The sequence below is a fragment of the Ochlerotatus camptorhynchus genome, unplaced genomic scaffold (genome assembly GCF_037179485.1).
Source record: "Ochlerotatus camptorhynchus isolate MF236.1 unplaced genomic scaffold, CSIRO-AGI_Acam_v1.1 ptg000022l, whole genome shotgun sequence".
Classification (NCBI taxonomy): Eukaryota; Metazoa; Arthropoda; class Insecta; order Diptera; family Culicidae; genus Ochlerotatus; species Ochlerotatus camptorhynchus.
This window is the reverse complement of record NW_027040514.1, coordinates 5,195,784-5,211,930: the sequence shown is the minus strand read 5'-3', so window position 1 is coordinate 5,211,930 and position 16,147 is coordinate 5,195,784. Positions and strand designations below refer to the sequence as shown.

The following is a 16,147-nucleotide window of genomic DNA, read 5'->3' as shown; positions in this document are numbered from 1 at the left end:
CATAGCCCTTAAACCAGGCGTGTTTATCCCTGCTTTCAACAAGATAAATGTGTGAACGTTCTACAACGTGCTATGATGAAACTGTTTCCTTAGTCTTCCTCAACACTTCAGGTGTGATATCTCATCCGTAGAAGAAAATCCATCGATTTGGTTTCATACTTCCCATATATTTATTTGTAACGAATTGTATAGCAATAGCCTAGGACATGATTTGAAAAATTAGGATTTTCATTTTTGGCAGAATACTTTTCGACTCCAAAGAAGCTATTTCGATCAGTGTATTTGTTTTACATTTCTTCCTGTAACCTAAACGAAATGGACGTAAATTCATTGGAAATTATTATCACACACAGCACTGAAAATCATAGCTAAAATAACAATACTTAAAAGAAATCGATGGAAGAACCTGTTGTTTCGATTAAAATACAGAGAAATTTTCCAGCACGTAAATTTTACTTAACAATCACCATGCACCAGACGAAATCGATCTAGTAGACTGAGACTTACATTCTAAAATGTGTAGGTTGGAAACGAAAACAAATGACTACTTTGATTGGCTTCACATTACACCCTTATTCGTATGGACAATCTAATCTTGTTCTTGTATGCAATTTCTTAGAATTTGTAGCATCAAGGTACGGCGACTTGTTTTGGCATCCCGCAACGATTTAGATCACAGTCTAATCCTAAAAAAAATGTCTGTATTTTTGAATGGCTAAATACCCTTAATACCCCAGCTTGAGTGATCCCCGTGGTTGTAGTTTGGTTTCGTGACTTGTTTGTTTTCTACCTAGCAACAAAATGGCTGAGATTACGTAATATCTTGCTACTCTCAATACGGTTTGTGCTTTTAGTTGTTTTTTTTTTATCCGCTTTAATGGCACGAATGGATTTCGACCGAAGTCGATGGTGCCGTCCCGTCAACGTTGAGCTCGTTCGTTCGCAGAAGTTGGTGATGGTGATGTTCCAGACTGGACGAGGACGACGGGTTCACTGAATCTATAGGTGCGTTTTCGGAAGAAACGGAAAGTCGATAAACAAAAATTGCACGAGAAATCAAACGATACAAAAGGGTAACTGAAAGAAATCAAATAAACACTACACTACGAAGGGGGACGAATCTACACGATTCAGGAGCAGAGAGTTTGGTAATTGGTGCGATTCAGGTGGGGACGCTAGAAAATTATGGTGAACAAAATCATTAGTAAATGAATAGAAATGAAAATTAAAGAAACTCAAAAGCGATCATCACATACAGAGGAAGGACAGGATGCCAAGTGACTCATGGCACAGGTCTCGGCTAGAATGTACAGAGAAAAGGACGATCGAATGACAAATTTGGAACACATTAGTTGAAATGTTCACAAAACGGTTAATGATCTAGTGGGACAAACCGAAGACAACATATCAAGCAGACTGGCAACTCTTCCATACTCTCATACGAACGCTATGAGACAGGTACAATCGCGTCATCTGCCGCTCAAAGGTAAATGCTTCGAACGAATTTGATAGCAAAGATTACATCCTCAGAAGAAAGGTTTGTGTATTTGCTCATTTTTCTATACGTTGCTTCCACCTTCGCTCAAGCGCAGCGCTACTGTATCTGTCGCTTGTATTCTGGCAAAGTTGCCAGTCTTCTTGATATGATGTCTTTGGAAAAATTCAAGCTTACCTGTCTGCATGCAGCGGGCCGTGCAAATTACGTTCGTTTGCCGGGCCTGGAAGTTCTCCATGTTGACCTTCATCGAGAGGTGCCCGAAGAAGAAGTAGCCCAGTGCCATTCCGCCGACCACGGCCACGAACAGGTACCCGTTGTAGATCATCACCGTGAGCATCAGCGCGTAGCCGAGCATGTTGTGAAACAGGAAGATGGTGGCCTCGGCGAAGAAGGCACAGAAACGGCGCGACAGAGGACGGATAATGCCGGGGGCGGTTTCCAGCGAGAGGAGTGTGGCGCTTTCGCTCGGTGGACAGGATGCGGACCGCTGGCGCTCCCGAGCAGCTCGGGCACGTGCCTTGGCACCGTGGACCTGTTGAAATGTTGAGAACGATATGAATCATTATAATTTGTGATTTTCAGGAGCAGATTCTTCGTTCTATCAAGGGGAATTTACGTATTCTCGGCAACCTAAGCAACGACCATCTTTCTATAGCCTTTTTTTTTCTAAGAAACGCACGCATATGCAGTATTGGTTTGTTTCGAATCTTTTGCTGCCAGCTGCTCTAACAATTTCATGTTAGTTAGTTTGGAGTCTAAGATAATTTCTAAATCGCTAACGCAGTCTCATTTTTCTCGGTCTCTTTTTTACACCATATGTAGAATATGTTATTTCATTCCGGAATATATTGATGCCTTCTTCATTTCTTATTTCCAAAAAGAGCTTCATGTCATCGGCATAGATTAGCAATTTTAGGTTTTTGAGTGTGAAAAATGTCGTTTACGTATAGAATCAAAATAAGAGGTCCGAAATGAGAGCATTGGAAGATGCCTGAAATGACTTGAATTGGGCTCAGTTTCTGTCCGTTGAATTTAATTATTTGTTGGCGGTTAGTTAAATATGATTCAAGTCATTTCAGGAGCCCTCGATTCATTTTTTTTTAATTTAAAGAGTAGCATTGGAATGTCAATGCGGTTAAATGCCTTGCTTAAGTCTGTACAGAGGGCTTCTACGTGGTTTCCATTATCTGTGGCATTCAATGAATAGTCTATAAATTCAAGTGAATTTGTCGAGGCCGAAAGACCCTTGAAAAAGCCATGTCAGTTATTGTATTTTTGATTTGGAGAAATAATTTTTCGTTGATAATTGCCTCAAAAAGATTAGGAATGCAAGAGATGGATATCCCACGATAATGACTTACGTCAAATTTTCGGTCAGATTTAAAGATAGAACTAGGAATGAGATTTTCCTAATTTTCGGGAAGGTTGCGGATTCCAGTGACATATTAAATAGCCAAAACAATTCCATTGCTAGACTTTTCATAAATACTGGAGGAATCAGGGCCCCACAAAGTCACTTTCAATCGAAAATCGTCAAGTGACGATGAAGCTGTCAACCATCACTTTCAATTGAAAGTCATTCTGTCTTCTCTTATGCTGGGTTTAGACTAGGCAAGTCAAATGATCAACTCAGTTGAATTCAATTGGCTTGCAAAGTTGAGCCTGGTTCAACTTTTTTCAATTCAAGTGAGTTGATCAAGTCAGTTGAATGGCATGGTTTACACGTTCAATTCGCGTTCAAGTCAGTTGAATTCAACTGACTTGATCAATTGACTTTCCCTGTTTAAACCCAGCTTTAGAGCAGATCCCCGTCAACATCAACATAACCACTTTCAATCGGTTTTCATGCTGTTTGTTTTGGCTTGACTCGTGATCATTTCTTCTTTCATTGTCAAATGAACTTACTTTTGCATTGAAGCGAAGCTGTTCGAACCAAATTCGCTCAGTTTTTATGACTTTTGTTGATTGTTCACTCGGTTCTTTCAAGCGTGTGCGCATAGATCTGTGCACGTGACGTAAAATTTATCATTGTTGGGTGGTTTTTTCACCCATCAATATGAGTATGTTTTTAATCGGGGTGACGCCTAGCGATCGAAAATTTATATGCGACGTCATTTTAAAATCCAAGATGACGGCTTCCTGTTTAAGAAAAAGTGGGAAATGCTGTCAAATACGTATCAATAAAGGTATTGTTCGAATCGGGATGATGTCTAGAGGGTGAAAATCGTCCAACGCCATTTTGAAATCGAAGATGGCAGCTTCCGATTTACGAAAAAGTGGAAATACAGTCAAAACACATCAATATTGGTATTTTTGCAATCGGTATGAAGTCTACAGATTGAAAATTGATATTCGGCGCCAATTCTATATCCAAGATGGCGGCTTCCGATTTCAGAACAAGCGGGAAATATTGTCAAATACCCATCAATAAACGTAATTTTGGAATACGTTCCGACGCCATTTTGAAAATCATGATGGCGGCTTCCGGTTTGAGAAAAGTTGTAAATTCTATTAAATACCAATACAACCGGATTTTTTTAGAATCAGGGTAACATCTAGAAGCCGGAAATCGATATCCGACGCCGAAATTTGATGTTACGCCGTCTTTAAATGGCGGCTTTGGTTCAGAAAAACTGTGTAATACTGTCCAATATCGATCAATGTGGGTTTTCTCGAATCGAGCTGACATCTAGAAGCCAGAAATAGATGTGCGACGCCATCTTGAAATTCAAGATGGTAGCTTCCAATTTCAAAAGAAGTGTCAAATAGCCTACAAATGGGATCATATATCGATTTTTAGCATCTACGCGTGGTCTCCGTTCCGAAAATACCCAGATCTTAGGGTATTTGACACTTTTTGTGAAACCCGATGGCCGATTGGATTTAAAGCAGCGTAAAAGAAAGTTGTAAACCTTTGGTTAGGGATCCAGTGTGTGGAATAAGGTTGATTCCAAATACTTGGAGTTTTAAGATCATGGTATATTTCTTAGCATAATTTTAAAACATCAAATTTGTCAATCCCAAAACGCAATGTGGGCGGAAGCGGAACGGAAACGGAAAGTTTGACAGTTGTCACAAATGACATCAAGATACCTAACCGAAGTCGATTTGGTTATAACTAGTTTTCAATCCGACAAGTAGGCTTACTCAGATCGGGCTTTTCCGCTGCCGCTGCCGTTTCGCTTCCGCTGTCATTGCGCTTGGGCTTTAACTCTTGACCGAGAATCCATAACGGTGGATTCAAATGTGCAGCGATCCCATCTGTCAAAACCATAGAAATATGCTATCTAGATAAAAATAATTTGCCCGGAATAGATTAGACACGAACCAACTCATACATTTTGTATGCGTGTTCGTGGCTAGGATAAACAATTTTCGCGAACGCGGCAGCAGATGTCAGTTTTGTGCTTTGATCATAAATTTGATGATACTTTGTATGGTCATTCATTTCGGTTTGTCGGTGATCTAGCAGCATGTGCATCATTTTTGCTCAACACAATAAAAACAACCATTAACAAACAACAATATCCATCGCTTAAAACACGCAGTGCACTCAATTTATCAACTTTCATTTCGCAAATATAAACAATTAACAACGCCATTTACGTCAACATTGATTCCGGCATCACTACCACCCAGATTGATGCGATCCCTTTTTCCTTTTTATTCCACGATTGCTACTGTCAAATCGACCAATCAGAAACTAGCTCGGATTTGACAGAAAATTGGTTCGAAATCGCTACCCGATAGTCAAGTCCCGTCCCAGATTTGTTAAAAAATTATTATTATTGATGCGTGTATCGAAGAATTAACCACTTCATTCGAGCAGATAAAATGACGTTTACTACCACTCGAACTTTGAAATGTAGAAAAGTAGCCAACATTTGTGCGTTTCAAAAAAAATAGAAATAAGTTGGTCCAGTTTTGTGAAATCGCTGGTAGAAAGTCACGCCAAAACTGCTTGACAAAGTGGTCAATTGGCCGGACATTCTACACGCTAACATGAAAGTACATATTAATGAGTAAAGGCCCAAGCGCAATGACAGCGGAAGCGGAACGGCAGCGGCAGCGGAAAGCCCGATCTGAGTAAGCCTACTTGTCGGATTGAAAACTAGTTAGAATCAAATCGACTTCGGTTAGGCATCTTGATGTCATTTGTGACAACTTTCAAACTTTCCGTTTCCGTTCCGCTTCCGCCCACATTGCGTTTGGGCCTTAAAAATTCATCAATTCTGAAGAAAAGTGGCTTAACTAATTTATAGGTAATAAATTTACCCATTTCATGTGTAACTGTTACCCTTTGTTGATGCTTAATGGCGAGCTTAATGGGTAACTGATACTTAGTAAATGGGTAAGCCACTTTTCTTAAAAATGGGTGAAATTTTTCTAAAAATTGGGGACTTTCAGTTAGCGTGTACGATACAATGTTGTTACTTAAACGCTGTCCAGACTGTAGAGTTATAACATGTTATAACAGTTGTCAAAAAATTGCAACACAGAAACCACCATCAAGATAGCGCTATAACATGTTATAACTCTGTAGTCTGTACGTACTATTGAGTGCCAATATTATTTCAAAGGGGCATAATTGCATTTGTAAACAATGACTTTAGCCGTCGTTTCTAGTATTGTTAATTTGGAGGGGTGAGCTTTTATTTGCGATATATCGACGGCTAAAGCCATTGTTTACAAAAGGAATTACGCCCCTTCGAAATGTTGGCTCTGAGTCTTTATCATCGCCGCACTTCAACGAGATGTTAGCAGAGATGATGATTGGATTCAGTTGTTTACACTGGCATGCAGCATTTCATTGACCCTACTATCTTATCTCACAAAAATGTACTGTCAGAAATCGTCTGCTAAAATTTGAATGATTTGTCATATGTACAGGTTTTGAAACTGCAGCTTCCATTGACTAGGTTGAAATGAGCGTATGCCACATCTCTTTCGCCATCTCCATACATTCTAAAGATAATCATCCAATCAGCAGATGGTTTTCTTATGACATTTGAATTTTGTTTTAAGATTGTTAGACAATAACATATCATCATCTGAAAATTGGATGATTTGTATCTAAACTCATATCATTCGATTTTCTATCGCTGAATAATGGACTGGGCAATACCATATGCCTTGTTGCTTGTTGTTCATATATTTAAACAACAACTCACAACGCCAAAAACTCATTCCAGCCAGGGGGTAAGTCACTCTGCCAGCTTGTGCTAACACCCACAAAAACACACTTCAAACACCCTTCCACCATAGAGGTAACTAAGACCAGAAGGTCCCGAAGAAACGTGCTAACTTTTTTGCTCAGCTCTGGTACTATCTTCGATCCCAAGCTAATCGATGCACCCCTCGAAACATAGGAAAATCCATAAAATTTTCATAGCGAGTCAAAACAAACATAGTGTAGTACTAGAATTTCGACTACAATGGGGTACGTTCATTGATGTACTTGGGCCCGATAGGCTAGTCCAGTGTGAGCCAATTTAAAATCGTTAGTTTCCACCGGTTGCCTCCACCACATGAAAAGCTATTTTTATCATAAATTCTGGCACCACTGGTAATAATGTTTACGTTTGTTTTTCAATTTAGTTGTTTTTGTTTTCTTCCACGGCAGTCAGTTTGTTGGATTACACCAGACCTCGATGGAGAAAATCGCTCGGGATACGGAAGTGACACGTACACCGTATCCCACGATCTGGAATATCCATGACTGGATACGATCGGGCCTACGAGAGCGCATTCATCATGGCGAGGATGGATGATCCTTGGAAATGTCCGTAGTGAAAATGTGAACGCCTCCACCAGGATTACGTTTGACTAAATAAATTACAGTTTCAAAAAGTGGAAAAGCCCGGCTGGATCCTTCATGATGCTCCGGTGAATTCGACAATGAGCATTCAATAGGGCCTAACTGCGATGATCGATTTTCTCTTTAAAATGCTACAGGTAAGGGAAACAATTTTCTGAAATGTGTCCAATACAGTACTGTGACAGGTTGTAATGGCTATCAAAAACAACATGCGTTTACATAATTGTTACAAAATGTTAATCCAAACGAGTTATTAACGAAAAGAGAAAATTGTCGAAGAGAATTGATATTTGCAAATAGAGTTGTTGTTATTCACATTGTCGTGATTTTGCACTGCTAAATTCAAGAACCACATGTGAAAAGGGCATACAAGCTTTTTGTAAACAATCATTTGTAGGCCCTTTTCTCGCACACCGAGGGTCGCCCACGCAAACCAACAATATCATCGGGAAGGGGAATGCTTCTCCTACCCGCTAATGTTGATGGTTTGCGTTGGTGTCATATGGGTGGCGAGAAAAGGGCATAAGAAGGTTTGTTTACAAAAAGCTTGTATGCCCTTTTCACATGTTGTTCTTGAATTTGTCATTTTTTTTTATCACACGGGCTATTGTTGTTCGTTTTTTTCCGTTCGGTATACTTGTAATATTGCACTGGTTGTTAGTGGAAAGTGTAGTTCGTTACGATAATCGGCTAATTAGAGCATATTTTGTGTTGTGAAAACAGTGAAAAAATTATTCAATCGGACACAGAAAAACAAAACTACCCACCGCTTGGGTTTTTTAAACTCAAATTTGAGTTATTTGACCTCTGCCCGTTTCATTTCCTCTCGCTATTGTTGTCAAAAATAGAACGAAAGATTCGACTAAACCGTCTAGTTCCGTACGAGAAGCCAAAATTGAGTAATATGCGATATACCCAAATTTGAGTTAATTGAACTTAATTTTGGGTAGAAAAAATTGAAAATAACTTAGCGATGGGTAATTTTTTTTGCCGTCCTTAAATGCAAACTACTTTGAGCCGGTTTACCCAAATTTGGCTTATCGTACGGAACATGGGAGATGAGTGAAAAGAACTTAATTTTGGGTTGCTTTGAATTTCTGTGGACATATTGTACACGACTAGCATTGGGCGATCTCGAGAATCCAATTCCTCTTTGCGTATTAGAGCATCTCCACCGCTGTTTCTAAATCACTTTTGGAAACTGAGTCAGCATGACTTCCGCCTGTAACCAATGCGCTAAGCCAGTTAAAGGCGATGAAGAATCCGTCTCCTGCATGGCTTTTTGCGACAGGATGATTCACCTATAGTGTGGCGGCTCAAAGCTGAATAAGGCTTTTCTGAACATTGTCCACACTAGCCCGAACCTGTTTTGGATGTGTAACGAGTGCGCGAAGCTGATGAAATGTGCTCGATTCAAAACTGCCGTCTCGTCGTTTGGCAGTGTGCTTAATTCTGTCACCGAGAGACAGGAAATCGCACACGCTGAGCTTAGGAAGGAAATGGCTAAGCAAGAACAGCAGATCGCTCAGCAATCGAAAAGAATCGCATTGACAACTCCGACAAACTGTGATTTCATGCGTCAACCGCCATTAAAACGACGCCGCGATGCAAACCACTTGTTGGTGGTTCTAAAGCAGTAACAGGCGACAATGCCTTTACCGAGGTCCTTACTGTCCCTGAACCCACCGAGCTGTTTTGGCTGTACCTTTCTCGTATTCATCCTAGCGTGAAATCGGAATCAATCGAGAAGCTGGTGAAAGGTTGTGTACAGTGCGAAGATCCGATTAAGGTTGTGCCGCTAGTCAAAAAAAGGGTCCGACATCAGCCGTATGAGCTTCATCTCGTACAAAGTCGGAATGGATCCCAAACTACGCGAAACTGCTCTTAGATCGGATACATGGCCGAAAGGAATTTTGTTCCGTGAATTTGAAGACGGTTCAAAAAACATGTGGTTGCCTCGTTTGAACACGTCTACCATCACGATCTCTCCTATTACGGGACCTTCCGAGTTCTCAACTCCCATTTCCGGACTAGACCCAATCTGCTGATTCAGAATTGGATTTTGCGTTGTAAATTATGGGAGACCTCGAACCACTCGATCCAGTCGCGCTAGCTGTTTCCCGCCATCAAAGTCGTTCTATTTCCTGCCATCAGAGTCGTTCTGGCCCTGCGGTCGAGTTCGGTGGTGGGGTCTCCCAAGCATCGTCTTCAGGCAAGTATGCATACATTAGTTACAGTCATTTGCCTGATCAGTTTCCGTGTTCCAGTGCAACGCTTCAAGCACCTGCCGGCTGTTTCCAGTTGAGAAGCACTTCTGGTACTGCTCATTCACAACATCTGCTTTACTGTTCGAACAATCCTAATTCATCTCCGGGACGCACAATAGACCGCTCTTTGGAAGCTCCTGGTTACTCCAGCCCAGTCGTGCCGATTCCCGCCAGCGTTCAGCATAGTGGTCCTGGACCTGTGGCTGGATATGAATCAGGAGTCTTCCACCTTGCCTCTACAAGCAAGTACAATCAATATATCAACTATTCACTGTCTGATGCCGATCAAATTTTCAGCAATTCTAACTATGTTAGTCATTGTGATGGTGCCTCTGTAACTCCTAATCCTGGAAACCCGGAACGCGCCGTAGAAAGCTTCATGGAAGCCCCCAATCCCTCCGTCTCAGTAGCCTTCGTTCATCATAGTCGTTCCGGACCTGCTGTCGGATGCGGAGAGGGGGTCTTCCAACCCACTCACTATGGCGAGTATCCAATGAGACTTGATGATGGTCAGTTATTGCCTGATGTATCTGTGATTTCCAGAGAGAGCAGTCGTTCGATTCCTTGCCGCAAGCAGGACGTCGTGATCTTCTACCAAAACGCCGGTGGAATTAATTCTGATGTTGAAGAGTACCGCCCAGCTGTATCGGATCGTTGCTACGATATTATTGTCCTGTGCGAAACGTGGCTCGATTATCGAACGCTTTCCAGTCAAGTCTTCGGTCCTGACTACGAGCAAGGTTGCAAAGACTCATTTCAGCTAAAACAATGTTTTTCTAAATTATGAAATAATTAGATGCCATGATCAAATTTTGAATTGGTAGGATACAAGAAGAGGTTGCAAAGAATGTGTTTGACATATTAAACCTGTTTATTTCACTTCATGAGAGTCACAATCAGCGATTTTTCACAAACTCACTCACTCACTCACTCACTCACTCAGCGATCAGCAAATCGCTGATTGTGACTCATAGAAAGCAAAATTTACAGGTTTTATGTTTCCAACGCATACTTTGTAACCTCTTCTTATAAGTTACAAGTAAAACATGCCATCATACCATCTTTTAATTTTATTATTCCGAAAAACATTATTTTAGCTGAAATGAGTCTTTGCAACCTTGACTACGAGGTCTTTTGTTGCGATCGGAATCCTAACAACAGCCGTAAATCTACTGGTGCAGGTGTCCTTGTAGCTGTCCGTAGCGGGTTGGAGGCAAAGGCCATCGAGAACGATTCATGGAACAATGTGGAGCAGGTTTGGACAGCCATCAATCTGGGTGATCGCACACTATTTCTATGCGCATTCCACCTGATCGAGTCCGCGACAATGAACTCATCGATACTCACTGTCGGTCAGTTTTCACAGTTGTCGAAAGTTCCACTCCAGTTGATGAGGTATTCATTTTTGGTGACTTCAATCTGCCAGGCGTTTCGTGGAGTCCATCTCATAGCGGATTCCTGTATCCAGATCATGATAGCTCTACATTTCACGCAGGAGCTATTAGCCTTCTCGACAACTACAGCGCAGCGACGCTTTCTCAAATTAACCATGTAGTTAACGAAAATGGTCGTAGTTTGGACCTCTGCTTCGTGAGCACACAGGACAGGGCTCCATCAATTTCCTCGGCTCATTGTGCACTAACTAAGCTAGTTCCACATAAGCCTCCTCTAATTGTCACTGTTGAGGACAAACTCGTGCGTGATTTCGGCGACTATACTGCTACCGTTTCTTACGACTTCCGTAAAGCTGACCACCGTAGCATTATAGATGTATTGTCTAGCATGGTATGGGAGAACATACTTGATCCAGATGACGTTGAAGCAGCAGCGCAAGCCTTTTCACATGTCTTGGCATATGTCATTGACAGACATGTCCCGAAAGAACTCACCACAAAGTGTCTCACTCTCCCTGGCAGACGAGAGAGCTACGTAGGTTGAAGTCAATCAAGAGAACAGCATTGAGAAGATTTACGCACGCTTCCTTTGAAAATACATTATGGGAGCCTGAATCACATGTACCAGCGAGTCAGTAGTGAATGCTTTTCAAGTTTCCAACGAGGCGTCCAGCGCAAACTTAAGCTACACCCGAAATCCTTTTGGAACTACGTGAACGAGCAACGCAGGGAATCCGGCCTCCCATCGTCTATGGAATTCAACGGAGAAGTTGCTGCCACTGTTTTTCCGAAAAGTTTGCCAGTGTATTCACTAATTAGACACTAACTGACGACTATATTAACCTGGCTGCCAGGAACGTTCCAGTAAACGATCAAACGTTGGGTGCAATTGATGTTAATGCAGAAATGATTTCTAAGGCCGCGACTCTGCTCAAGCCATCCTTCAATCCTGGACCTGATGGAGTTCCATCTGTATTTTTGAAGAGACATATTGCTAGCTTGTTAATGCCGCTTCTTCGCCTGTACCGAATATCTCTCTCAGGTGGCATATTTCCATCTTGCTGGAAATTTGCGCACATGTTTCCCGTCCACAAAAAAGGAAGGAAGCGAGCTGTGGATAACTATCGAGGAATTACATCGTTAAGTGCCGTTTCGAAGCTATTCGAGCTAGTGATTATGGAACCGTTGCTGTCCCATTGCAAGCAGTATTTGAGTGCTGAACAACATGGGTTTACTGTCGGCTGCTCTATAACTACCAGTCTGCTGTGTCTCACATCGTATATAACCGAAAGCATGTCGGATCGGGTTCAAACGGACGTTATTTATTCAGACCTATCCGCAGCATTCGACAAGTTGAACCATGCTATTGCGATTGCTAAACTTGGCAGGCTCGGTGTATGCGGTAATCTTCTGAGTTGGTTTCGATCATATCTTACCGGCCGCCAACTAAAGGTTGCCATAGGCGATTGCAGATCAGCTAGCTTCTTCGCCACATCAGGTATACCTCAGGGAAGCCACATGGGACCGTTAATTTTTATACTGTACTTCAACGACGTGCATCTGGTCATCGAAGCTCCTCGGTTATCATATGCAGATGACCTCAAAATCTTCCTACGAATCTGCTCCATTGCTGACTGTCACTTTCTTCAACGTCAACTGAATGTATTCGCTAGTTGGTGCAGGTTAAACAGAATGGTAGTGAACCCAGCCAAATGCTCCGCTATTTCGTTCTCACGAAAACAACAACCGATAATATTTAGCTATGACCTGCTTGGCTCGACAATCGAACGCGTGAATCAGGTGAAAGACTTGGGTGTGATATACTGTCTAAAATCTCTCTATTGTTCGCTTGTTCGATCGACGCTTGAGTATTGTTCAGCGGTTTGGAACCCAAACTATAACAACGGTGCCGAGAGAATGGAATCTGTTCAACGTCGCTTTCTTAGTTTTGCGTTGCGTAGATTGCCATGGAATGATCCGTTTCGATTACCAAGATACGAAAGCCGTTGTCAACTTATCGACCTAGAACTTCTCCGGACTAGAAGAGACACAAACAGAGCCCTAACCGTGGACGATATCCTACAAGGAAGAACAGATTGTGAGGCTATCCTGAGGCAAATTGACCTGAATTTTCAACCCCGACCGGTTCGTAATAACCTTATGCTAAGACTGCCTCTACGTCGCACTAATTATGGAGCGTACGGTGCGATTTGCGGACTGCAGAGAACATTCAACAGAGTTGCATCTGTTTTCGACTTTCATCTCTCCCGTGATGCGCTTCGTCGAAAGTTTTCTTCTATTTTTCGCCGGCAGAAGTTGAGATATTGACTATAAGATATACGTTTTTTAATGTTTGTTTATGTTATGACCATGCTTGAATGTATTTTTTTTACCATAGTTGATAAGGTTAAAATCATTGGGGCCTGTTGATGTAAAACAACAATAAACAATAAAACAACAATTGCAGTTAGGCCCTTATGTATGTTCACCGTCGAATTCATTTTGGTAGCTAGTTGCATTTGGGGATGTCACAACAACAGAATGTGTTAGAATTCTAGATCACTAACGACTTCAGTTCACCTCGTCTCTGTAGCTGTTAATGGTAGTGTCCTGTTTATGCTATGTTGCCTTTTAGAGCTGAATTTTGCACATCTTGATGAATTTAACTAGTTGTTTTAGTTCGCTTCCCACATTTTCCTCGACCATCTTCGGTAAAGAATCAGATGTACTTTTTTGTATTATGCAAACAACAGGGAATGCGTTGCTGGTGTCGTTTCAGTGTTTTGTCATGGTCGAGGATATGGTTGCCAGTTAGCATATTTTTTTCGGTTGAAGTTTGATAGCTCGGTCGACACGAAGAAACACCTTCCAACACCCAAAAACACACATGAACCACAATAAGCACCAGGCACAAGGTGGAAGAGACTTACCCCCTGGTCCGAACACTGTCATACAAATCATACAACAACGAAATTGCAGCTCCACATTTGTTGCAGTGCAGCACACATGGAGTAGCAATTTCATGTGCGATATCGCAACGGTATTCGAGATTTGTGTTCTATTAGGAATTTGATGATTGTGCAAGTCAGCCATCATGTCGGTCATTTTTGCAAGGATTTACCTTAAAACAGTCCCATTTTAAAACGTGATCGATTCATTGGCATATTCCGCATTACCATATTATAACTTCACTGTTAAAAATTCGGCACTAATTTCGAGGTGTAACTTGTAAAGCCATTACATACCTTCAGTCCTTCGTACACGATCGACAGCACCGTGAGGGTTAGGCAGAGGGCCACCATCGTTTCGGTCGTGCTCACCGTGAGCCCCTTGAAGAACACATCTCCCACATCGGCGCCCCACCAGAATGACATGTGCATGTGCATCTTCCTGTGGATTTCAGTTAATCTGAGCACCTGTGCAGAAACGATGACCAGCCTACTACTACGGTGATAAGAGCCGCCGTCTCAGTACAGAAGCCCCGTAGCGTGCTGAATTGATCAGCTGGAACTGGAACTGAAAGAAAGAGAGAATCAACAGTAAGCGACGATAAAAGGCACAACAACAACAAATACAGTTAACAATAACAATTAGGAAATCAAGTGTGACAAGTTTTGCTAAGGAAGCGGGTCGAAGTCGAACCAACTGGATCTGGAGCATTGCACTCGCCTCGCTCGAAGAGGAAAATTGATAAGTGTTCTCGGTCGTTCATGTCACATAATGTATGCCATTGTAGCCCTCGATGCTTCTAAGTGGCCAATCATCAGTCAACCGAGCGGTCTATTGTTGATCGGGAAGCGATGTGTTTGAGTTTCCTCTGTGCGTATCAAATTTTGATAACGACGGCACACTGAATCTTATCGTCGGAAAACACAGAGGAATTAATGCGGTATGATAAAGAGACAGTACCCTGGGAAGCATTTCGGTTGCTTATTTAGACAGATTATTTTTTGGAAAAGTAGGCGTATGATATCGATTGCCATTTCTGCGCGGAAGTCACTGAACCACGGTATCGGGCGACCTTCACACACTGCGCTTTCCTCTTCGCGGCAATTGCAAGTGGCGATCAAAATTGCTCAACTAAATGAGCGAGCAAAAGAAGTAACCCAATGACACAGATATCGCGTCGGTATGCACACCTTTCTGCACGATGAGAGGCGCGCGAGGCGAGTAAACATTCAAGTTCCAGCTCGGCAGCTAACTAATCGGCGCTAAGCGCCACGATTTATGTAATATCTGCAACGGGTTTACCAACAAAAGTGAAAACATTGCTTATTCTCTGCTTGGCCAACTGCGATGCAGAGAATAATAACAAAAATCGATTAAACAAAAAAAAAAAGCGAAGGAATGCTCACCTGATTTCAGTTTTCTTTGGCAAATCTAGCAAACTCCTGAAACTTCGTCGCCAATTATTATCATTTACAGATGCGCACACGTAGTGGCCCGTTCGTGACTGGATTGTCGAGAGAAAAAACACTATTAAACCGCACAAAACACACTCGGGATATACAAACAGCTTCTCAGGCGGGCACTTTTCAGATCAATTCTGTAGCAGCTGTGCCATTGCCATTGTTGTGTACGTTGTAGAGCTATGTGCGATGGAATGGATTATCGCAACCCGTCCCACTGACTGCTGAGACTGTCGACCGTACTGCGACGTCGACAGGCAAGTTCTATACTGAACCATTCACTTGACTCAGTACTCGTTCCACCCATCGAAGGGGGGTTTCTTTTCTATACATATTTAAAGCGTCTTGATCTGACGGGTGAAGGGTATCCGCTGAGACGAAGAACAAGTTTACCTTGAGAGTTTGACAGGTTTTAGTTGGATAGTAGTATTTGTGTTCATACTTCTTCTGGAAGTCATACAGGCGATTGATGAGAAATATTTCATGGCGGCTTGAGAAAATTACGACGGCTTTCCAGTTCAAACGCACCGTTATTTATAGTTCAATTGAACGCAACTGTAAGACATCAACTGAAAGCTGAAAGTCTGTTATATTATTGGTTACATTCCATTTTGATTTGCACAGAATCCAATCACGTGCACATATCACTCAATCGACGGCGTTTGAAAGTTCACATATGGCGGCGGTTGATGTGTTGTAGTTCTACTTGCATGCACACTTCACAGTGGCGGCGCTGCTGGTACCAGCTGTTACCGTGCAAC

The 16,147-nt window shown here is 42.0% G+C and overlaps 1 protein-coding gene across 3 annotated transcripts; it reads right to left on the bottom strand.

Annotated features, from left to right (window-relative positions):
- Positions 1–823: 823 nt before the first annotated feature.
- Positions 824–15,703, bottom strand: LOC135706047 (uncharacterized). Of its 3 annotated transcripts, XM_065227763.1 has the most exons (6): positions 15,333–15,703; positions 14,223–14,493; positions 1,673–2,030; positions 1,257–1,300; positions 1,098–1,175; positions 824–999 (listed from the first exon to the last, which is right to left on the bottom strand). In XM_065227763.1, the coding sequence occupies exons 2-5, from the start codon at positions 14,361–14,363 to the stop codon at positions 1,131–1,133; spliced, it is 588 nt and encodes a 195-aa protein (XP_065083835.1). In that variant the 5' UTR covers positions 14,364–14,493; positions 15,333–15,703; the 3' UTR covers positions 824–999; positions 1,098–1,130. The 3 variants fall into 3 exon arrangements, with proteins under 3 accessions (XP_065083835.1, XP_065083834.1, XP_065083833.1); XM_065227762.1 differs by lacking the exons at positions 1,098–1,175; positions 1,257–1,300 and having other exon boundaries at positions 15,333–15,430; positions 15,492–15,701; XM_065227761.1 differs by lacking the exons at positions 1,098–1,175; positions 1,257–1,300 and having other exon boundaries at positions 15,333–15,701.
- Between the last annotated feature and the right edge of the window lie 444 nt (positions 15,704–16,147).